This window comes from Eretmochelys imbricata, chromosome 1 (assembly GCF_965152235.1).
Source record: "Eretmochelys imbricata isolate rEreImb1 chromosome 1, rEreImb1.hap1, whole genome shotgun sequence".
Lineage (NCBI taxonomy): Eukaryota > Metazoa > Chordata > Testudines > Cheloniidae > Eretmochelys > Eretmochelys imbricata.
The window spans coordinates 124666298-124690696 of NC_135572.1; the positions used below are offsets into that span (position 1 = coordinate 124666298).

The 24399-nt window shown below is 46.7% G+C and overlaps 1 protein-coding gene across 1 annotated transcript in view; it reads left to right on the forward strand.

The window, feature by feature from the left end:
- Positions 1-480: 480 nt before the first annotated feature.
- RP2 (RP2 activator of ARL3 GTPase) overlaps positions 481-24399 on the forward strand; it is a 34065-nt gene continuing 10146 nt past the window's right edge. The window contains exons 1-2 of the mRNA XM_077815017.1: positions 481-658; positions 23258-23923. Of these exons, the coding sequence (XP_077671143.1) occupies positions 530-658; positions 23258-23923 (795 nt within the window). The 5' untranslated portion in view covers positions 481-529. The remainder of the gene's footprint in view (positions 659-23257; positions 23924-24399) is intronic.

Here is a 24399-nt window from a genome sequence, read left to right on the forward strand (position 1 = left end):
AAAAAAAATCAGGATTGATTTTGACCGACAGGGCGGTGGCACATCCCCCGGGGCTGCTGCTATTTGTTGGTGTTATAACCAGGGTCAAATTTGGAATAATGGTGTGTTTTTTTTTTAAAATCTTTAAAGCTGCCAGATGGGAACTAAAGAAACAGGCCGGGGCGGGCACAGAAGAAGAGGGAGGGAATTTGTTTATTTATTTATTTTTTTTGCTTCCCTCTTTCCCCCCTATCAGGGGCAGGGGAGGAGGCGGGGCCAGGCAAAACACGGCGCCTGTCTCTTTAAAAGCGTCTCGAGCTTAGAGCTCTCGTGGCAGGCGAGGCTGATTAGCGGAGCCGAGCCGCCATTGGCTGCGGCTGCAGGTGGAGGGGGCGGGGCTGCCGTATCCAAGGGAGACGGGTGTGGGAGAAGCCGGAAGCCGCGGCGCGCGGGGAGAGGCCAGGGCGGGGCGGTTGCGGGCAGGCGCGCGCGCGCGCTGGGGGGTGCCTGGGTGTCGGGAGGCGCCTCCGGGCGGGCGCGCGGCGGGGCCATGGGCTGCTTCTTCTCCAAGAGGCGGAAAGCGGCGAAGGGGGGCGCGCAGGGCGGGGCGGGCCAGGACGCCCCGGCCGCGGACGAGGAGAAGCCGCCGTCGCAGTACAGCTGGGACCAGCGAGCCAAGGTACCGCCCCGGCGGCCCCACTCCCGGCACTTCCTCCCTCTCTCCCCTGCAGCAGCCCCTCGCCCCCTTTGGCAGAGCCTCCGCCGCAGCCCCCCAGCCTGGCGAGTCGTTCTCCTCCTCCTCCTCCTCCCGGCTGCCCCCATCTCCCGCACCCTGGCGTGGCGGCGGCTCAGGCGTCGCTCCCGTGGGGCTCTGCCGTAGCTACTCTTCGCGCCCCCCCCCCCCCGCATCTTTTCCTTCCCCTCGGGTGGGTTGGGTTTTGTTTTTAGATTGGGTGGAGGTGCTGTTGCTGACCCTTGGGCACTCTAGATAGCTAAATCAAAACACCCCCCCCTCCGGCCCCCAAACTGCCCCCTCAGGCTACAGCTAACAAACGCCCTGTGTAGTTGTGTTGATATTTGATTTTGTTGTTAATTAAAAAATATTCTCTGTGCAGTCTCCTATGGGGGGAAATGTGCTTTTCCCCATCCTGGACAGGTAGTACTAAATTCTATCTTCCAGTTCCGTGTCTTGTTTTTCTACTTGCCACGAAGTCCTAGCATATCCTGAAAGCTAGGAGATCTGATCTCTAGGATTTCACCAAAGGGTGAGAAACGAAGTTCAGAGCTGAGGAGTTCCCATGGAGAATGCCCTGCTAGCAGCCCGGATAAACCGGAGGCATGTCGGTTGAGTATCTTTACTGATCGCAAAAGGAGAGACTGCTGAATTGGAATTAATTTGCAAACTGGACACCATTATATTAGGCTTGAATAAAGACTGGGAGTGGATGGGTCATTACACAGAGTAAAACTATTTCCCCTTGCTTATTTCTCTCTCTCTCCTCCTTCCCCCCTCCCTCCCCCCCCATTGTTACTCACACCTTCTTGTCAAGTGTTGGAAATGGGCCATCCTGATTATCACTACAAAATGTTTTTTTCTCCTGCTGATGATAGCTTACCTTTATTGATCACTCGTTAACACCCATTTTTTCATGTTCTCTGTGTGTATCTCTTCCTACTGTATTTTCTACTGCATGCATCCGATGAAGTGGGTTTTAGCCCACAAAAACTTATGCTCAGATAAATGTGTTAGCCTCTAAGGTGCCACAAGTACTCCTCATTCTTTTTGCAGATTAGGTGGTGTCACCTATGGAAAGATGCAGTCTTATATGGCAATGTCCCATCCTATTATATGCCATTCAGGACTTATAAATTAAAAGTTTAAAACAAACCCCTTCACTTTAGGGTGGAGTGTAACAGGCAACTGGGGCAAACTAGCTCTCTTTGCAAGGCACTGCTTACTAGTTGGGCAGCCACAATCTCCGAGCCTTCAATGTAAGGTTTAATCCATGTAAAACGTAGTGGAATGAGGCTGGTTTTTTCTCTCTCCTGTTTCATTGGAGTTTGCTCCTTTTTTGGCACTAAGCTAGATGGTAACTGAGCTACATGCGAAGTAGTGGTAGACAGGGCAGAACTGAATTTGTACCTTTATTTATATTAATCCCTTGGCTTTCTAACAGTAATTAAAAGGGGGTGGATGTCCTGGGGCACTCTAGACACATGTGAGAAAAACAAATAAAATTCAGTAGTAGCTACAGAACCAAACAGCCTTCTTGACATAAATGCCTCTTTACCCATGCATAGCTAAACTTCATCAGGCCCTAGCTATTACGATGTGTCAAGGATGTGTGCAAGGCTTTTTAAAAACTTGCATGTTTTCTCTTAGGCAATATTTTATATCCCTGACACTTCTTCCTTTTATTTGCTGGAAGTTGTCTTGGAGGATCAGAGGAGTTTTGGCTCATAACATGGCAGGATCTTTGCTAAGGATTCTCCTCCAACTGGTGGAGAGGCCATTGAGAGAGGTCTCTAAGCAAAAATGAATATGAAAGAAAATTTGAATAAAAATCCTTCTCCTTTTCACTCACTGCTTCATGTTTCACTTCCTTCGTACTTGGTACTTCTCCAATGCTACACAGCCTTCCTGAAAAAAATAGAACAGACTAGAAATTCAGTTTGTGTGTGTGAAAACCAAACTGAGACCACATTTATGAGCCATAAAGGGAGAAAAGGTATAAACTACTTATTTATTTTGCAGGCTTGCATTCTTATTTAAGCATAGTCAGATGCCCTGGTGTGACACTTAAGGCTCTCTAGTGGATTAAACTAAGATATGGGGTTAAGTATGTGCAAAGATTAGAGGGTAAGGACAAAGGAGGCTGCTTCATGTCAGACATGATATTTTGATTTCCTAGACATAGGGAATACTTATGGCACACCTTGGCTAATACAGTGCTTGCAAAGGGAGGAGGCAGACCATGTTACTTATATAGCTGTTACTCCCTTGCCACAATGTTGCTGTTATCAGTTGCCACTTTTTTAGTGTAGTTGGAATGGTTCTTACATCATTGTAAAAGGATACAACAGAAGCCACCCAAACACTAATTTCATTTAAAGTTAAAGTGGTTAAATTAGTAAACTACATTTTGTGAACCTGTCACATCCAGCCACAGGGGTAAGTGTAATATAAAATGACAGCTACAGTTACTTACTAACCCGGAGGAAGGTCAAAACAAGTCATTCGGAGAAAACTCCACACTTTTCTCTCCTCCCCACTCCCCTTCAGTGTTTAGGTGAGCTTGTTTCTCAGGAGGTGACTGTATTAAAACATTAGGAGCAGTCAGTGTCTCAGACATTAGAATAGACTACATTTGGGGTTAACTTTCCTAATAGATTACGAGTTTTAAACAATTCTATGTGTGAAAGAGAATCTCATACTTAAATATTAAGTTGTTGCACATAATGTCTGTAGGCAGTTATGCAAAGGCTTCCTCTTTCCAAACCATCATATGTAATGATTCCTGGCTTTTGAGTTTAGAGGACTATACTGAAAACAGCAGGGTTAAATATTTAATTTTTCAAAAAGAAAAGGAGTACTTGTGGCACCTTGGAGACTAACCAAGTGAGCTGTAGCTCACGAAAGCTTATGCTCAAATAAATTGGTTAGTCTCTAACGTGCCACGAGTACTCCTTTTCTTTTTGCGAATACAGACTAACACAGCTGTTACTCTGAAACCTATTTAATTTTTGAATGTCTCAAGAAAAGATATATAGAAACTGTTTCAAACATTCATTACCCTTTCCTCTGTCTTTTTGTGTTGGCTGCCAAGTGTACTCAATGCTACTGTTTTTGTGTTGAAGTTGAGAAATAGTAGTAAATGACTATGGAAAAAAAGTTAATTTTAAAACAGAGAATTTGGCATTTAGTGTACCAACATCCATGAAGTGGAATTGACAAACTTTTAAAGGGGCCCAAATGCAAAATGTAAACTCCTTTTTTTTTAAAGTCGCTTTAGATACTGTCCCTAGGTTTCCTCCCATGTTATGCTGTCTTTAATGTTGTCCTCTCCCTCGGTGCTATGTGAAAGGACCAAATAAATATGAAAACTGACAGTATGAAAAACTGTTGTCAAATGCAGAGTAAAGTAGAACATTTACAGGATACCTAGGTCTTTCTATGTTGTGCAAAAACACACATGAAAATACATAGTAACAAAACCCCCAAAACCTCCGCTTTATAAATAGTTTCACTAAGTGTCTTCTGGCATACATTTTTGGTCACTTTTAATAGTGTGAGTGATTATACACTGCTTTGGGTAGGACATTCACATTTACTGGGTACTATTTCTAACTTCAGTCTGTCAGTCAGCGAGACCGCTTTTATTGTATGTGATGCTGTCTGTCAACTATAAGAGTTGCCAGTTATTTTAAAGAAAAAATTATTGGAAACTTTATAGGTCTAACAATGTGTAGAAAAATTTCCTTGTGTGTACCTGAATCTTTCTGCTTAGACTTCAGTTGCCTTCCTGTGAACTAAGAGTTGAATAGAGCTTTCTGTTTTCAATAACTCTTTGACATCACAAGTTTCAAATACTGTAAAAGAAGCCCTCTTTATTGCATTCTACACAGAGTGCTGTAGAGACAGAATCTAGCCACAGTGACTGAAGTGTGAAAATTGATTCCCCCCCATGTCACTGTAAGTTGCATGGCTTTGTTTAGTGTAATGTTTTCAAATTTTAAAAATGAGATTATCTTCTGATACTTTTCTTAGTGTAGGGCTGAGCTAAAGTCAATAGCCACACTGTCAGATTTACGTTTTTGTTCATAATTGGCATTGCAATAATGACAACAGAGTAAAACAGATTGCACTTCAGTTCTAAATCCTTAGTTTCAGTCATTTTAATGTTTCCAAATATTGTTTCTGTGTAGCAATTTCTTGTGCATTGGCTCTGTACAGAAACTTGGAAAATTTATCAAAAAGAAAATTTTACATCCATATTTTCCTAATGCTTGAAGATGTATTTTCTCTCTTGGTGAGAAGGCCACACAGAAAACAAACTGGAAAAACCAGAAATGTTTTGATATTTCAGTTATAAAGAATCTTAGGTTTTAATTGTAAAATTAATACTCAAAAAGGGTGCTAAATTTCACTGACCCTTTAAAAGTCTGTATTAGCTTCAGATTAAGAGGAGAGATTTGATGGTCCTGAGTCAAGCTATTTCATATAGATACTTTTTGGCATGCCTACAATGCAGTCATTAAAACATGTAATGTGGTACATTAACTACAGAGATGCTGGATTTTATATTTGTCTTAAACTATCCTGTTTTGTATTAGAGGATTCTTGGCTACTTCTGAAATATAGCATGTTGTTGCTTTGGGCAGAAGGTGGTCTGGAACTTGGCGGGGTGAGAAGATGATACAAGAATGTAAATGTATAATGGTTAGGTGGAAACAGCATCTGCACATAACTGTTAAGTTTCTGCATTGTGTAGTGCTGTGTTCATCCAGTTTGCTTTTATCAAGATTCAAACAACATAAGTGTGTCTTCTTTTTTTTCTAAATTGTGTATGTTGCAGGATAACTAATGTATTATGGAGGGATTGTTAGTGTCTCCATACTTAATATTTCATTACATCAAACCGTACTTTAAATACCTTGTGGTAGATGCAAAAACACATTCTGACCAGAGCCAAAATTACTAGATGCTTTATGGTGGTAAGGACTTAACTTTCAGTTAAGTAGAAGACATATCTAAATGGTTAAAAAGAGAGAAATTGTGGCTTGTGTCATCTGAAGCCAGAGTTCTGGCACTGTTGACTTTAGTGAACTGGTAGTGGTTCAGTGACCTGTAAGTGGTACCAAGGTCCCTGTATTCATCTGAAAGAAGAAAAGGAGTACTTGTGGCACCTTAGAGACTAACCAATTTATTTGAGCATGAGCTTTCGTGAGCTACAGCTCACTTCATCAGATGCATACCGTGGAAACTGCAGCAGACTTTATATATACACAGAGAATATGCAACAATACCTCCTCCCACCCCACTGTCCTGCTGGTAATTCCTGATTTGTGCAGGAAATGGCCTAACTTGATTATCATGCACATTGTGTAAAGAGTTGTCACTTTGGATGAGCTATCACCAGCAGGAGAGTGAATTTGTGTGGGGGGGTGGAGGGTGAGAAAACCTGGATTTGTGCTGGAAATGGCCTAACCTGATGATAAGCTATTACCAGCAGGACAGTGGGGTGGGAGGAGGTATTGTTTCATATTCTCTGTGTATATATAAAGTCTGCTGCAGTTTCCACGGTATGCATCTGATGAAGTGAGCTGTCGCTCACGAAAGCTCATGCTCAAATTGGTTAGTCTCTAAGGTGCCACAAGTACTCCTTTTCTTTTTGTGAATACAGACTGACACGGCTGTTACTCTGAAACCTGTATTCATCTGGATCAACAGAGTCCAGTGCCGAGCATTTATCATTAACGTGGTTTGCAGCACGCTATATTGAGTAGTTAATGTTCCCATACCAGTCTGGGTCATCTTCATCTGGTACCAGGGTTTTGATACCTTTGACTATTGTAAGCACTTACTTTGACCACTTCAAGCAAAGTGGCATTCGGTCCCCAGGTCTGTCTGTTGACAATCTGGTGCTGAGGATCCAGCACAACTGACTGTCCAGGGCCACTTGCTTGAAGTGGCTTGGTGCACAGATGTCTCTGGTTTCCCCCAGTGTGAAAGATCAAGCATCAGTGACTGGTGAACCACTAGTTTGAGGTTTTGTGCTCAAGTGACAATGGGATCCATCTGAGTCAACATACCTAGCTGCCAAAGATATAGCACCATTTGTCAAAGTGGCTCATTGCTACTGGACACACATACCCAGGTTCTTGGGTTTTCCAATTGTCAACTGGGTTCAGTGCTGTTGATTGTCTCTGAAATGTCACTTAGGGTATGTCTACACTATGGAAAAAGGTCAAATTTATAGAAGTTGGTTTTTTAGAAATCGGTTTTATATATTCGAGTGTGTGTCCCCACAGAAAATGCTCTAAGTGCATTAACTCGGCGGAGTGCTTCCACAGTACTGAGGCTAGAGTCGACTTCCAGAGCGTTGCACTGTGGATAGCTATCCCACAGTTCCCGCAGTCTCCGCTGCCCATTGGAATTCTGGGTTGAGATCCCAATGCCTGATGGGGCTAAAACATTGTCGCGGGTGGTTCTGGGTACATATCGTCAGGCCTCCCTCCCTTCGTGAAAGCAAGGGCAGACAATCGTTTCGTGCCTTTTTTCCTGAGTTACCTGTGCAGACGCCATACCACGGCAAGCATGGAGCCCGCTCAGGTGACCGTCACCGTATGTCTCCTGGGTGCTGGCAGACGCAGTATGGCTTTGCTACACAGTAGCAGCAACCCATTGCATTCTGGCAGCAGACGGTGCAGTACGACTGGTTGCCGTCCTCGTCGTGTCCAAGGTGCTCCTGGCCACGTCGGCTGGGAGCGCCTGGGCAGACATGGGCGCAGGCACTAAATTTGGAGTGACTTGACCAGGTCATTCTCTTTAGTCCTGCAGTCAGTCCTATTGAACCGTCTTATGGTGAGCTGGCAGGCGATACGGATTGCTAGCAGTCGTACTGTACCATCTTCTGCCGAGCAGCCATGAGATGTGGATGACATGCAGTCCTTCTGCACCGTCTGCTGCCAGCCAAAGATCTAAAAGATAGATGGAGTGGATCAAAACAAGAAATAGACCAGATTTGTTTTGTACTCGTTTGCCTCCTCCCCCGTCTAGGGGACTCACTCCTTTAGGTCACACTGCAGTCACTCACAGAGAAGGTGCAGCGAGGTAAATCTAGCCATGTATCAATCAGAGGCCAGGCTAACCTCCTTGTTCCAATAAGAACAATAACTTAGGTGCACCATTTCTTATTGGAACCCTCCGTGAAGTCCTGCCTGAAATACTCCTTGATGTAAAGCCACCCCCTTTGTTGATTTTAGCTCCCTGAAGCCAACCCTGTAAGTCGTGTCGTCAGTCGCCCCTCCCTCCGTCAGAGCAACGGCAGACAATCGTTCCGCGCCTTTTTTCTGTGCGGACGCCTACCAAGGCAAGCGTGGAGGCTGCTCAGCTCACTTTGGCAATTAGGAGCACATTAAACACCACATGCATTATCCAGCAGTATATGCAGCACCAGAACCTGGCAAAGCGATACCGGGTGAGTAGGCGATGTCAGCACAGTCACATGAGTGATCAGGACATGGACACAGATCTCTCTCAAAGCATGGGCCCTGCCAATGCATGCATCATGGTGCTAATGGGGCAGGCTCATGCTGTGGGATGCCGATTCTGGGCTCGGGAAACAAGCACAGACTGGTGGGACCGCATAGTGTTGCAGATCTGGGACAATTCCCAGTGGCTGCGAAACTTTCACATGCGTAAGGGCACTTTCATGGAACTTTGTGACTTGCTTTCCCCTGCCCTGAGGCACATGAATACCAAGATGAGAGCAGCCCTCACAGTTGAGAAGCGAGTGGCGATAGCCCTGTGGAAGCTTGCAACGCCAGACAGCTACCGGTCAGTTGGGAATCAATTTGGAGTGGGCAAATCTACTGTGGGGGCTGCTGTGATGCAAGTAGCCCACGCAATCAAAGATCTGCTGATATCCAGGGTAGTGACCCTGGGAAATGTGCAGGTCATAGTGGATGGCTTTGCTGCAATGGGATTATCTAACACTGGTGTGGCCATAGATGGAACCCATATCCCTATCTTGGCACCGGAGCACCAAGCCGCCAAGTACATAAACCGCAAGGGGTACTTTTCAATAGTGCTGCAAGCTCTGGTGGATCACAAGGGACGTTTCACCAACATCAGTGTGGGATGGCCGGGAAAGGTACATGACGCTCGCATCTTCAGGAACTCTGGTCTGTTTCAAAAGCTGCAGGAAGGGACTTTATTCCCAGACCAGAAAATAACCGTTGAGGATGTTGAAATGCCTAGTTATCCTTGGGGACCCAGCCTACCCCTTAATGCCATGGCTCATGAAGCCGTACACAGGCAGCCTGGACAGTAGTCAGGAGCTGTTCAACTACAGGCTGAGCAAGTGCAGAATGGTGGTAGAATGTGCATTTGGATGTTTAAAGGCGCGCTGGCGCAGTTTACTGACTCGCTTAGACCTCTGCGAAACCAATATTCCCACTGTTACTACTGCTTGCTGTGTGCTCCACAATATCTGTGAGAGTAAGGGGGAGACGTTTATGGCGGGGTGGGAGGTTGAGGCAAATCGCCTGGCTGCTGGTTACGCGCAGCCAGACACCAGAGTGGTTAGAAGAGCGCAGGAGGGCGCGGTACGCATCAGAGAAGCTTTGAAAACCAGTTTCATGACTGGCCAGGCTACGGTGTGAAAGTTCTCTTTGTTTCTCCTTGATGAAACCCCCTGCCCCTTGGTTCACTCTACTTCCCTGTAAGCAAACCACCCTCCCCTCCCTGCTTCGATAACCGCTTGCAGAGGCAATAAAGTCACTGTTGCTTCACATTCATGCATTCTTTATTCATTCATCACACAAATAGGGGGATGACTACCAAGGTAGCCCAGGAGGGGTGGTGGAGGAGGGAAGGAAAATGCCACACAGCACTTTACAAGTTTACAACTTTAAAATTTATTGAATGCCAGCCTTCTTTTTTTTTTGGGCAATCCTCTGTGGCGGAGTGGCTGGTTGGCCGGTGGCCCCCCCACCGTGTTCTTGGGCATCTGGGTGTGGAGGCTATGGAACTTGGGGAGGAGGGTGGTTGGTTACACAGGGGCTGTAGTGGCAGTCTGTGCTCCAACTGCCTTTGCTGCAGCTCAACCATACACTGGAGCGTACTGGTTTGGTCCTCCAGCAGCCTCAGCATTGAATCCTGCCTCCTCTCATCACGCTGCTGCCACATTTGAGCTTCAGCCCTCTCTTCAGCCCGCCACCTCTCCTCCCAGTCATTTTGTGCTTTCCTGCACTCTGACATTATTTGCCTCCACGCATTTGTCTGTGCTCTATCAGTGTGGGAGGACAGCATGAGCTCGGAGAACATTTCATCTCGAGTGCTTTTTTTTTCTTTCTAAGCTTCACTAGCCTCTGGGAAGGAGAAGATCCTGTGATTATTGAAACACATGCAGCTGGTGGAGGGAAAAAAAAGGGACAGCGGTATTTAAAAAGACACATTTTATAAAACAGTGGCTACACTCTTTCAGGGTAAACCTTGCTGTTAACATTACATACATAGCAATGTGCTTTCGTTAAAATGTCGCATTTTGCCTCCCCCCACCGCATGGCTACCCCCTCAACCCTCTCCCCTCCCTGTGGCTAACAGCGGGGAACATTTCTGTTTAGCCACAGGCAAACAGCCCAGCAGGAATGGGCTCCTCTGAGTGTCCCCTGAAGAAAAGCACTCTGTTTCAACCAGGTGACCATGAATGATATCTCACTCTCCTGAGGATAACACAGAGAGATAAAGAACGGATGTTTGAAGGCCAGCAAACATACACTGCAATGCTTTGTTCTACAATGATTCCCAAGTACGTGCTACTGGCCTGGAGTGGTAGTGTCCTACCATGAAGGACGCAATAAGGCTGCCCTCCCCAGAAACCTTTTGCAAAGGCTTTGGGAGTACATCCAGGAGAGCCGCAAATGCCAGGGCAAAGTAATCCTTTCACATGCTTGCTTTTAAACCATGTATAGTATTTTAAAAGGTACACTCACCGGAGGTCCCTTCTCCGCCTGCTGGGTCCAGGAGGCAGCCTTGGGTGGGTTTGGGGGGTACTGGCTCCAGGTCCAGGGTGAGAATCAGTTCCTGGCTGTCAGGAAAACCGGTTTCTCCGCTTGTTTGCTGTGAGCTATCTTCTTCGTCCCCAAAACCTGCTTCCATATTGCCTCCATCTCCATTGAAGGAGTCAAACAACACGGCTGGGGTAGTGGTGGCTGAACCCCTTAAAATGGCATGCAGCTCATCATAGAAGTGGCATGTTTGGGGCTCTGACCCGGAGCGGCCGTTCGCCTCTCTGGTTTTCTGGTAGGCTTGCCTCAGCTCCTTCGGTTTCACGCGGCACTGCTTCGGGTCCCTGTTATGGCCTCTGTCCTTCATGCCCTGGGAGATTTTGACAAAGGTTTTGGCATTTCGAAAACTGGAACGGTGTTCTGATAGCACGGATTCCTCTCCCCATACAGCGATCAGATCCCGTACCTCCTGTTCAGTCCATGCTGGAGCTCTTTTGCGATTCTGGGACTCCATCATGGTCACCTCTGCTGATGAGCTCTGCATGGTCACCTGCAGCTTGCCACACTGGCCAAACAGGAAATGAGATTCAAAAATTCGCGGTTCTTTTCCTGTCTACCTGGCCAGTGCATCTGAGTTGAGAGCGCTGTCCAGAGCGGTCACAATGGAGCACTCTGGGATAGCTCCCGGAGGCCAATGCCGTCGAATTGTGTCCACAGTACCCCAAATTCGAGCCGGCAAGGCCGATTTAAGCACTAATCCCTTGTCAGGGGTGGAGTAAGGAAATTGATTTTAAGAGCCCTTTAAGTTGAAAAAAAGGGCTTCATCGTGTGGACGGGTGCAGGTTTACATCGATTTAATGCTGCTAAATTGAACCTAAAGTCCTAGTGTAGACCAAGGCTTAGTAAAGTAGCGTTATCCCCATCATGACTGTCACCAAGTTCCCTGACTTGCAAACACTGGCTCACTCAGGTGCTGAAGTGCCAGCTCCCTTGATTTTGTGGAACCATCAGCTAAGAGTTTAGCACTGCAGGACCAGGAAAATCACGTGCTGTGAGATTGTCTGGTGTAAGTGGCTGATAGTCCCCAGAGTTATCTAGATTAAGTCTGGTGCTGAGAACCTGGCAGTGTTGATTGCTGTTCTTATGGGTGGCACCAGAGTCACCTGATCCGTTGGACTACTGAGTTGGCACTTAAAAACTGGGTTTCCTGTCCCAGTGTCTTTTTGGTATCTGATGCTTAATCTCTGAGTAGTGTTTACATGGGACCGTGTCAACAATAGCTTTCTCCCAGAGCTCTCTGAGCTCCCAGCCAGGGATGCTCCCCTGGCTCCTCCCCCGCCTTCGCCCCTCTCGCAGACACTCAGCATGCCACGCCGGCAGTGCTCTGGACCACTCCTGGGCAGCTCTGCAGCGGCTGCTGCTTTGAGCAGCATCGTAAGGGGGTGGGGCTTCAAGCTCCAGCGGGCCGCGCAGCATCCATACACGCTGCCCTGAGCAGCATGGTAAGGGGGCTGGGCTGGGGCTAGGAGGAGGGGTTGGATAAGGAGCAGGGAGTGGTTGGAGCGGGCGCAGGTTCTGGGGGGGTGGTCAGGGAATGGGGTGGGGTGAGTTGGGTAGACAGTCACTGCCCCAGAAAGTCCCAGCCAGGGTGGGGCTCAGCTGGGGCAGTTCCCCAGGCCAAGGGGCCCCGACTTGCGGCCCTAGGGAGGGTGCAAGGTGTAGGGCTCAGTGTTATAGAAGGGGGCTGTTGGAGACAGGGCCAGCTCTAGGCACCAGCAGAACAAGCAGGTGCTTGGGGGGGCACGTTTCTAGGGACAGCATTCTGGTGCCGGCCATGCTGCCCCTAGAAATGTGCCCCAGCTCACCTCCGCCTGCGCCCCTGAGCGTGCCGCCACCGCTCCGCTTCTCCCCCCTCCCTCCCAGGCTTGCCACGTGCTTGTTTTGTGTGGCAAGGCTGGGAGGGAGGGAGAGAGAAGCTGAGCGGTGGTGTGCTCAGGGGAGGTGGTGGTGGTGGAGCGGAGGTGGGCTGGGGGAGGGAGCAGTTCCTCTGCCCTTCCCCCCCGTTACTTCCTGTGCCCCCCTCGCTCACCTCCACTCTCCCCCCCCGTTACTTCCGCTCTGCCTGCTCCCCTAAACGCGCTGCCTCTCCCTCGCCTGAGAGGGAGGGGGAGAAGTGGAACAGTATCGTGTTCAGGGGAGCAGGCGGAGCGGAGGTGAGCTAGGGCGGAGGGTTGCGGGGGGAAGCCATAGGAAGCAATGGGAGAGGGAAAGAAATGTGGCCCACCTGGGGGAGGAGGTGGGGCTGGGGATTTGGGGTAGGGGTTGGGAAGGGGCAGAGCTAGGGCAGGGGGGCACGAAAAAGAAGTGGGAGTGGCCAAAAATTTTTTTGCTTGGGACGGCAAAAATCCTAAAGCTGGCCCTGGTTGGAGAAGGGGGTTTGGTGCTGTGGGGTGGGGGGGGTGAATGAAGCAGCACTGTTTGCGGGACGTGGGGCTATGGAAGAGCTGCGGGGCCCCGCGTCCTGTCTCGGGGCAGGGGCCGGGCTGTGGCTGGTACCTGCACTGTGCAGCCATCTAGGCAGCCGCTCCAGGGCCCCACACGCAGAGGCTGATCCAATGCCGCCTTGCTCAGCAGCCGCGGCCGATCTCCATGCTGCTTCGTGTCCGGCCCAGGGAGCATGACCGGCTGTACTGGGCAGGGAGATCAGGCACTGTGTGACTGGGCACTGCATAGGGCCGGGGAGCCGGGCCTCTGGCAGCAGCAGCCTCCTCTGCCCCAGGAGCTGGGCAGGGCCGGCTGGTGCCATGGCTGGGGGCTGCCTTGGGTGAGCCCCCTCAGTCTCTCCTGCGCCTGTGCTGTGGGGCTGTCTGGCCTCCGCCGCTGAGGGGCGCTCACATCCCGCGGTGGGGAGTTGGGCAGACTGTAGCCTTTCCCTGCAGGGAGCCACCGCCCGACATGCTGGGAGCAACCCCACTGATGTAAGGGCTGCAGGACTCCTGCACCACCAGCAGGTACCTGGGATGGAGAACAGGCCTGGGAAGGGTAGGGGAGCAGGACAGAGCCTACAGGGGCGGGAGGGGACAGGACATCCCTTAAATCAGCACTTTTTTAGGGAACCGGTGGTTAAGTGTTTTGGCAGCTCATCACTGCCTGCAGCGATAGTCGGCTGAGGCTCTAGGGCCTAGACGTTCCTTTTGTGGGAGGTCCTCCAGATGAAATGAGTAGAACACTTTCTGTTTCCAGGCCAGAATTATGAGGTGTACCCAGAACTGCTGCCTTAGGCTCCAGAACCCCTCAATGGGGTTCCCTAACCAAAGTGTCCTTGAATCCTCAGCACTGAATTCTTGAAAACCATTCCCAGACCCAAACTGAAGTTCTTTCTCAGATCTGCTCCACTATCATCTACAGAGGCTGGATTTGCATGCTTCTGGTTTTGTGCAATGTACTAAAATTGACATCCCCTAAGCTTCCTGGGAGCAACTTTTTCAAAATAAAAAATTAGCAGTCACTCTTGGGACTACTGGGACTATGCTTCCTTGGTATTGAAAGCCTCTGTTGCAACTCGATTGGGCCTTCTGGTATCACATCTCTGATTTTTCCGTCCTGGAGCCTGTTCTGCTGCAGTGCCAGGAAGATCTAGGGCTTTCATCCTTCATCTTTTTGTAGCAGATAATCTGTTTCTAATGCAGATGCCTCAGAAGTGGTTTTTATATTGGTTTAAATTTACCTGACCCTGGACACTCAAGCGACAATGCCCACTTAAGTTGTAGATCTGATATTTTCAGATGAAATTAAGAGTGCCTATTCCTTGGTTCTACAGTACATTAAAATTGCTACATTGGTACTATAATTGGCAAATTGCCTCTTCTTGTGGGACAAATTTAAGTCCTGTTACTGGCCAACTGGCTGCAAGTATCCAAGGTATCCTTTAAGCTGGAAAATTGGTACCTGACCTCCTACTGTTGGGTCTGAGTGTATTCTTGTCTCTCTCTAGACTCTAGTCCACAGAGAGGTTCCATGACAGTGTAATTAGGTAATGCCTTTATTTATAAAACTAATTACAAAGATACAACAGTTTCCTGATGCTATGTACACCTGAACCACATATGTTTCAGGTCACTGAAAATCCTCATCAGGGAGTTCAGTTGTCACCTACTTTACCGTATATTCTGTAATATTTCCAGATGGAGAGACTGGGATATTCACATTGTTTTCCAGTCTTCTTAAGGTTTGTGGACTCTGTAGGAGATGAACACTAAACATAAGAGTTATTGATTTTTTGAGAGCTGTTTGTCTAGTCTGTGAGACTTTCTCCCTGTGTCTAGGAAGATTCTTTGAACAGAGTTCTTGTATACAACAGCACAAATGTGTCTTCAGTTTTCTGTCTTACCTGTTCTGCATGGGCAGCAAATCCTGACTACCCTTTATTACGAAGGAGAGAGACTCTTCCAGTTCTGCTCCAGGGTCATACAAGTAGTGTTGGCATATTCCCTTTTCTTGGACTGGAATCAAGAACTCCTCTGTTCATCCTGCTTCCATTATTTCAGGAGATCTGTTGGTAGTGGAGCCAAGATATCTCCTGTAGTCCTAATCAGGTCTTGGCAGTCTTGTCTTCAAATGTCTTAGGTCTGATGTTAACACCACTTTGCAGTTTACTGAGTCTGTGTTTTCAGGTTCTGGTAGGAGTATCCACTGGAGCTTGGATCTTCTCGGTTGACATCCCAACTTCTGCAGAACACTCAAGCATCTCAGCAATCCAGAAGTCTAGACGATACTATTGAAAAGCAAGAGCTTTTCATAAAACAAACGTCCCTTACTTCTAATGTTGCTGTCTGTTAGATATATCTTCCTACTGTATTTTTCACTACATGCATCTGGTGAAGTAGGCTTTAGCCCATGAAAGCTTATGCTCAGATTTTAGTCTATAAGGTGCCACAAGTACTCCTCGTTCTTTCTGCTTTAAACATTAAGAACTGTGGAGTTCTACCAGGCTGCTTTGTTGTGGCTTTAGCTTTCACTCTCATATTTGGGGATCTGTTATTACCTTATAATAGCATAGTTCAAAGACACCATTTAATGTCAATAGTCTGGGGTAGGAAGCCCACTAAATTCTGGCATCCTGGGTAAACAGTAGCCAGGCATGATCCATTGAGAATTGTAGTGGTTACTAGCCCACAGTGATGCATCATGATGGGCTGAGTAGTAAGACTCGCTAATTTGGTGGGATAGGCAAAGAATAGGCACGCTGGCACAAGCTGTTTTAGGAAAGTTCAGGTAGCTGTTCAAATCCTTGGTCATCCTGGGAACACTTACCATTTTGAAAGGTTGAGGCCCTGGCTTTTTTTGCCTTTGTACTTACTAATTTTTCACTTTTTTCCCCCTTCCCTATAAGCCCTGTCACTCTTAGAATTTTTACCAAACTGGGAAAACAGCTTCAAATACTGTTAAAGCTAAAGGGCTTCTCGTAATGGTGAAGGGGAGGGGGGGGGGGGGCGGAACCATAGCACAGCTTTTAAAAAATCCTGTCTAGCCACTGATGGGTAACATAGATGAGAATTGTTCAGCCACAGACTTGCTTGATAACTGAATTCTGACACATACTTCTCCCAGGGGTGTAGAAACTCTTGCTATGGAATTTCTAGCATACGTGGCTAGGTAAAGAATCTTTTTGAGTAAAGATTTCTTTGAGAAATCCATTGGTTGTAGGCTTGTCTTTCTTTCCTAATGTAGCAAAAAGCAGGCTATCAAACTGAACTTGTTAAGCAACTAGGGATAAACTGTAATGAAGGTGGATTTAACCCCTTAGTACCCATTTGTTATGGGAACTCTGTGCTTAAATCCCTAAGGCTCACTTCTAAGTTAAATCCTGTCTGCCCTTCTGTCTGAAGAGAGAGCTGCAAAGAAACTGAATTATGTATGAACTTCTGTACTGACTGTCTCAACAGTAGCTGCATGCAGCACAGAAGTTCTTAAAGGAACACTGACCTAAACTTTATTCTGAAAATGACTAACTTCATGCAATTACAAGTAACACCTAAGATGACTACAACAGAAAAGTTAAGGGTGGGGGGGAAATTGCTTTCATTTGCCTCATGCATTTGACAGTACTTCCTGTACAGTAAGTGTGTTTCCCCTGTATTTCCTGGCTGTCAGATTCTCTTACTGAAAAGACCCTATGAACAGGGGTGCTGTTATCTCTTCCTAATTTTTAAAAATATCTTAAAAAAAAAACAAACTAAAAATGTACTTTAGCATAAACTGAATTTTGAAAGTCAATTGAAATAAACCTCAGGTGGACAGTGTCTCTCTCTACAAGTATTTTAACACTCCACCCCCTTCCTTCCCACAAAACACATACAAGAATTAGGGCACGTCTACACTGGCAGAGTTACAGCACTGTCAGTTACAGTGCCGGTCAGAGCGCTGAAGGAAAACTGCTGTTCACACTGACAGTTGTCCGCACAATAGCGTGTTCACACTTGCGGCACTTGCAACACTATTCAGAGCGGTGCACTCTGGGCAGCTGTCCCACAGAACACCTTTCTCTTTTGCCACTAAGACTTGTGGGAAGGGGGGTGGAGGGAGAAGAGTCATGGGGCATCCTGGGTCCAGTCCCAATGCCCTGTGATGCATTGCTTTGCATCCCAGCAATCCCTGTGCTTCTGTCTAGATACGGCACCATCTTTCAAGGGCCAGTGTACTGTGCTCCCTGCCCTGCCTCTTTTGGGCTACAGGAATGGATCCCGAACTGCTGACTAGTATGCTGCTCCCTCTGACCAACATGTCATGAGTGGCAGTGAAGTTATTTCTTAAACTACAAAGGCAAGAGGAGTGCAACATTGATCCTGCTACACATAGTTACAACATAAGGTTGCTTGTGGTATTCATGGAGGTGCTGACCACAGTGGAACACTGCTTTTGGGCTCAGGAAACAAGCATGAGTGGTAGGATCACATTGTGATGCATGTCTGGGATGGCGAGCAGTGGCTGCAGAACTTCTGGATGAGGAAAGCCACATTCATGGGACTGTGTGATGAGCTCACCCCAGCCCTGTGGCACAAGGACATGAGAATGAGAGGCACCCTGTTGCTGGAGAAGCACGTGGTGATTGCACTGTGGAGGCTGGCTACTCCAGACTGCTACCAATTGGTCGCTAACCAGTTCGGAGTAGGAAAGTTGACCTTTGGATTCATGTTGATGGAAGTGTGCAGGGCCATTAATCACATCCTGCTCTGAAAGGCCATGATTGGGCAATGTGCATGACATTGTGGATGGCTTTGCACAAATGGGCTTCCCTAACTGTGGAGTGGCAATAGATAGTATGCACATTCCAATTCTGGCACCAGACCACCTAGTCTCAGAGTACATTAATTGCAAGAGGTATTTCTGAATGGCTGTCCAGGCGCTTGTGGATCACTGTGAGGGTTTCACAGACATTTAATGCAGGTTTTTCCAGAAAGGTGCATGACACGGGCATCTTTCGGAACACTGGCCTGTTCAGGAACCTGCAAGGAGGGGCTTTCTTCCTGGACCAGAAGATCACCGTAGGGGAAGTCAAAATGCGCATTGTGATCCTGGGAGACCCCGCCTCCCCCTTAATGCAGTAGCTTATGAAGCCAACTTGATAGCAGTAAGGAGCGGTTCAACAACAGGCTGAGCAAGTGCAGAATGACTGAGTGTGCATTAGACTGTTTAAAAGCCTGCTGGCGATGCCTGTATGGGAAGCTGGACTTGGTCGATGACAATATTCCTATGCTTATAGCTGCATGCTGTACGCTCAATAATATTTTGTGAAGGGAAGGCTGAAAGCTTCACTCAGGGCTGGACTGCAGAGGCTCAGCACATGGAGGTGGAGTTTGAACAGCCAGAGACCAGGGCTATTAGAGGGGCACAGTGTAGGGCATAAGGATCAGGGATGCCCTGAGGCAGCAATTTTAAGCTGAAAGCCACTAATATTTGTTGCTATGCTCAGAGGAGGAGGGGTCCTGGGATGGCTACAGATTTGTGTATATCGGGGATCACACCCAACCTTCTCCTTTGTGCATACAGTGCACCCAGTGCAGTACTTCAGCAGGGCCAAACTGCAGTGGAATGCTGTGGGTAGAGAGTGGAGCCAGGAGGTTGATAAGGGGGGGGGGGTGGTGGTGGTGGTGGGGGCACATGAGAGAGAGTTTTGCAACAGTGGCTGCAGGGGAGGGCAGGCGCGGAGCTGCTCGGTTTGAAAAACTAGTATCACCTGGACCATGTCTGCTTGGTGCTCCATAATGCTTAAGAGCTGCTCTGTGGCTTCTTTCTGGTGTGCCACGTTCTCCTTTCGGTCCCTCTTCTTGCTGTCCTGCCACTCCTTCAGTTCCCGTTTCCAAGTGGCTGAGTGCATCATAACCTCACGAAGAAAGTCCTCCTTAATTCTCCTTGGCCACTTTCTAATTCTGCACAGCTTTTCTGCCACTGATAACAGAGGCTGGGCTCCCAAGGTCATCTCTGAAGTTTAAATGCAATGTTTTACAGAAGCAGTATTGTTTGCAACACAGAACACTGATTCAGGGCTTTAAAACACAGCCAGTACTCACCTGTCAAACTGGCTGATGCAGGCAAGCGCACATGAGCCACAAGATCCCCAAAATGGTGAGTAGCCTCAGGATAAATCACTCTTCCCGAACGCTGCTGTACACTGGGCACATGGCTCTTGAGTAGAGCCAGCACTGTAAGGAGGGCCTGATAATCATTCCTGTCCCCACACTTTCCACAGGAGGTGATCATTATGGAAGATATCTCGCTGCTGAGCATGAGCAGGGAATCAAGGGAGGGTCTTCTCCAAGCCTGAGGCTTCCGCCCCAGCCCCTATGCAGCTTACCTGTGTGCAGCAATGTTTCCTTGATCTCTGAGGGAGATTCCCGTGAAGTGAGAGAGTCTATCAACAGCCTGTTCTGCTGCTCAGACTAGGCATGTGGTAGGAGACAAGCCGGCTTTCTCCATCCATCCTGCCCCCAGCAATTCACTTCAGCAATTCCCTAAATCTGATCCACTTACTAGGGGCCTCCTCTCCTGTTTGCGCTTTGCCAAGATCTGATTGCTGTGACTGGTTAGGCTCCTCCGGGGTAGAAAAGATCTCCTGACTGCATGCATCTCTGGCCTCAGAGTCATCCTCTGCCTCTGGATCTCCCTCACCCTCTTCATCCAAGATTTCCTCCTCCTGGCTTGCTCCGCTCTTGACTGGCACACGAACCAATGAAGTGTCCACAGGGGCCTTCGCAGTGGAGGTGGGGTCACCCCCGAATATCGCGTCCAGGTCTTTGTAGAACCAGCAATTAGTGGGCGCAGCACCGGAGAGGCGGTTTGCCTCCCGCACCTTGTGGTAGGCGTTCCACAGCTCCTTCACTTTGACCCTGCACTGGAGTGTGTCCTGGTCATGGCCCCTTTCTATCATGTATCGTGAAATCTGTCCATAGGCATCATAATTCCTACAGCTGGAGTGCAGCTGGGACTGCACAGCTTCCTCTCCCCAAATGCTGATGAGGTCCAGCAGCTTGACATTGCTCCAAGCGGGGGAATTGCCTGGTGCGTGGAGCAGGCTTGGTCACCTGGAAAAATGCACTGAGACCACTGCACGCATCACCGAGCAAATGGGAAGGGGACTTTCAAAATTCTAAAGGAATGTACAGGGTGGGGATGACTGTTGGTCACCTGAGGGCAGGGCAGTATTGTTCAAACTGATGACCAGAGAGGCGAGAACAGGCATTGTGGGACACCTCCCAGAGGCCAATCGCAGCACTGTAATCACCACCATGTCTACACTGGCACCGCAGCGCTGTAGCCCCGGCGCAGAAACCTCTATGCCTCTCGGCGGGGTGGTGTTTTTTAAGAGCGCTACAACTGTGCAGTTTCTGCGCACTGAGTGGCTTGGCAGTGTGTATGCCTTGGGAGTTACAGCGGAGAAAGCTGCTTTACTGTGCAGAAACTTGTCAGTGTAGATGGGGCCTTAGTTCTCAGCATGCATACGTTTGACCTCACTAGTGCTGTTGCCCTCCAGACTGTCTTCAGTGAATGAGAGCACCAAGGGAATTTTTTGAGGAAAATTTAGCCTTTTGGGCAAAGTTTAAAAGCACTTCTGTGCAACTTCCACCCTAGTTTCAGCTAACTTGGTCTACATTTTTTGCTTTGCAATTTTCCTATAAAGGAAATTGACAAACTTCAGTGACACAATAAAATCAAGGAAGTTAATTTGTGTTGCAACAGTACTGCTTTTGCATCTAACAATGCTCTCTCTCTGGCATGTGAAATGTTAAGCACAATTAAGCACTCAATTCAGGAAGTCACAAGCTGACTGTTCATTCAGTCTTAACGCACATGGAAGGACACCTGATTATCAGTAAGTGATTCAGGAACACTTGTTTCCACTAAATCACTGTCACTTGAGATTGAACTACAAATCAGATTAAGCTTTGCTGAATGACACTTTTTTCTTAACCTGTGTAAAACTAAAGACTAATTCTATTGAAATATGGTATGTCTACACGACTTCCTAAAGACTTCTGAACCTGCATTATTTTGGAGCCTTTATAGATTTAAAAAAAAAGACCAGCATATTTATGCTAAACACTGGAAGTCATAACTTCCTTAAACTTCCATCTTCCCCTTTCTTGGAGAAGTCATCTCCTTTTTGTTTCCGCACTCTGTTTAAGCAGTAACAGTTTATCCCAAGACTATCGAAATTATTCCCTTGAAGTCTTCTACTAAATGCTCGCAATAAATGAGCGTGTGTGTGTGTGTATGGGGGGGGAGGGGAGATAATTGTTTGTTCTTTACTGATGAAAGTGTTTCCTAATACTTATTTAGACATTACCACATCATATATGTTTGAGTTCAGCTGGGTTTGGGCCGCATTATTCTAGACGCTGTACAGACATAGAAACCAGTCTATGCCCCAAAGAGCTTGCAGTAGTCTGAAAGCTAAGCTTATCTCCTTGTTCCTGGGCTGGCTGTCTTAAGGCCTGCTAGCACAATTTAAGGAGACTGGCCAACTTGAATTTAGAAGGAAAAGGGAACAAAACTTTAGAAAGAACACTCTTCAGTGGCTGCATGTAGCACTCCATCAGACTAACTTTCTCTCTCTCTAGCTATCTACCATGTAAACAATACATTTTTCTTGAAAAGATTATTCAGCTACCTTCCTGAAGTCTTTAGTTTCAACATCTATTTTGGATAAATCTCTCCTAGGATTTTCAGAGTGAGGAAGGATATTCTGGCAAGAGGCATTTCTGGATCTCAGTTCACTTGTGTCTATTCCATGTTTCTTGCATTGTCTATGTAACCTTCTAAAATTGCATAGAGGGAAGTTTTTCTTTTTGAAAAATGGGACATATTACTCAAATCTGACTATATAGAAGTTGCTCTCCTACTAGCTTTTAGAATTACTAACGGCTTGGCAAATGCTCCAAAGCTATCAGGTTGACACAGGATATAGTATGGAGTTCAGGCTTTGGAAGTGACCTCTCATGTAAGAATGTCCTACACTTCCAAGTGTTCAACTACTGTAAGATGCTATTTTAACACACATACATGAGGGCAGAATGGAACCTGCTGTAACACTTAAACTTTCTTTACTCTTTTATGTAGCAAAAAGTGTATAACATCAATTATTTTGCAGTATAGCATTTGTTTCTGTACTGTTAAGTTCTCTTCCAAACAATAAATTGTAATTGAATGACAATTGGTCATTCTCTTCATTAAAACAGGACTCTTCATCCAGTTAACTTTTTTTTTAAAGGTGGCCCTCCTGAACAAGAGAGAGTAATGTTGGGAGACAGAGGCTATAAAGCTGACTTTGCTAGCCCAGCCAATGTTTGTCTACAGTCTTAATTAAAAAAAAAAAGAGTGCAGATTTTCCATTAGCTGTAGAGTATACAGTATAGAGTAACCGTTTCCTGCCTTGTGACATTGTAGGCTAGAGAGGGATAACTTTTTAACAAATGCAACATACGCTGATCAAAATATTGCCCTAAGGTTCCTTTGGGCCAGGGATAGGGTGGAGAGCTGGTGGAAGAAAAGACAAAAGCTGAAAAGCATGAAGACCCATGAGATGTGGGTATGCTGACCAATATCTGATTTTCTATTTCAGAAGCACCTAGGGTACATTGTACAGCGTGCAAACTACTCTATAAAAACATTGGCAATGGGATTGTGCGCTCTTTATAAGATGAACCATGGACCAGGCAGAGAAAGGGAGGGAAAAGGAAAAGATTGCCATGGCACTGAATAGTTGAAGCACTGAAGCATGTTTTTCCCCAAGAGCATACAAGAAATCTGTAGCAGTATGAGAAATTGAATCCAGATCTTTTAATGAAGGCACTGGCAGACCATCCGTCTGTCTCCCATCACCTTGACAAAATCCCAGACAAAAGTCTCTTCTGAAGATAGGTCTCCTGGCCAGTTCCTTGACCCTCAGTCTCTGTTTGAATTTAGTTTGTTCCGGTTTCTCCACTTGTTCTTAATGCTAGCTATTGCTTTTGTCACTTGTAAAACTTGTTATGGTTTTTTTTCCTAGGTTGATCCCAAAGACTACACGTTTTCTGGACTTAAGGAGGAAACTGTGGGCCGTTTACCTGGAAAAGTTGCAGGGCAACAATTTGTCATTCAGGACTGTGAGAACTGTAATATCTACATCTTTGACCATTCTGCCACAATCACAATTGATGATTGTACAAGCTGTCGAATCTTTCTAGGACCCGTAAAAGGCAGTGTGTTTTTTCGTGACTGCAAAGATTGTAAATGTGTAGTGGCGTGCCAACAATTTCGCACCCGGGACTGCAGAAAGTTGGAAGTATTCTTGTGCTGTGCCACCCAACCCATTATTGAGTCATCCACAGGTATGAAATTTGGCTGTTTCCAGTACTACTACCCAGAGCTGGCTTTACAATTCAAAGATGCTGGACTGAGTATCTTCAATAACACATGGAGCAACATCCATGACTTTACACCTGTGTCGGGAGAAAACAATTGGAGTCTTCTACCTGAAGATGCCATTGTTCAGGATTATGTCCCCTTACCTACATCTGAGGAACTAAAAGTAATCAGAATTTCTACAGATACCACAAAGAGCATAATTCCAATAACCCGGGGTGGGAGGCAGAAGAGCAGTGAGGAATCGTGTCTGGCAGTATTCTTTGCTGGAGACTACACAACTGCAAATGCTAGAAAGTTAATTGATGAGGTAAGACACATTTTTCTATTTCTAGCTTCTTGACTTTCCAATTTCATATCTTTCGGAATAAATTGCAAATTCTCATAGCTTACTGAAGTGAAGATACTGAAGTTCAAACTGGCTTGCTTCTGGATGTCTACTAAAATACTTTTCAGTATGTAGTTTTGGTGTGTTTGGAAAAAAATGTGAAACTGTTATCCCCAAACTTGTTTTTCATGATGCATTTTCTTGCACTGATTTGGGTATTTATTATGCACCCATAACTGCCATCAGAACATGAGCTCAGATGGTTCAATCTTACTCTGATACCTATCAAACTTGAGGGATATATGGGAACACCAAAAGTTACTTTTAGAGTGACATTTTACATGCACAAGTAATTTATTTTTACTTGGGTAAGACTCCAGTTGGAAGCTAATGGAAGCTTTCTTGGAAGTGTGGATACAATATCTTCAGATAACTTCTCTGCATGGAGAAGTTTTTCC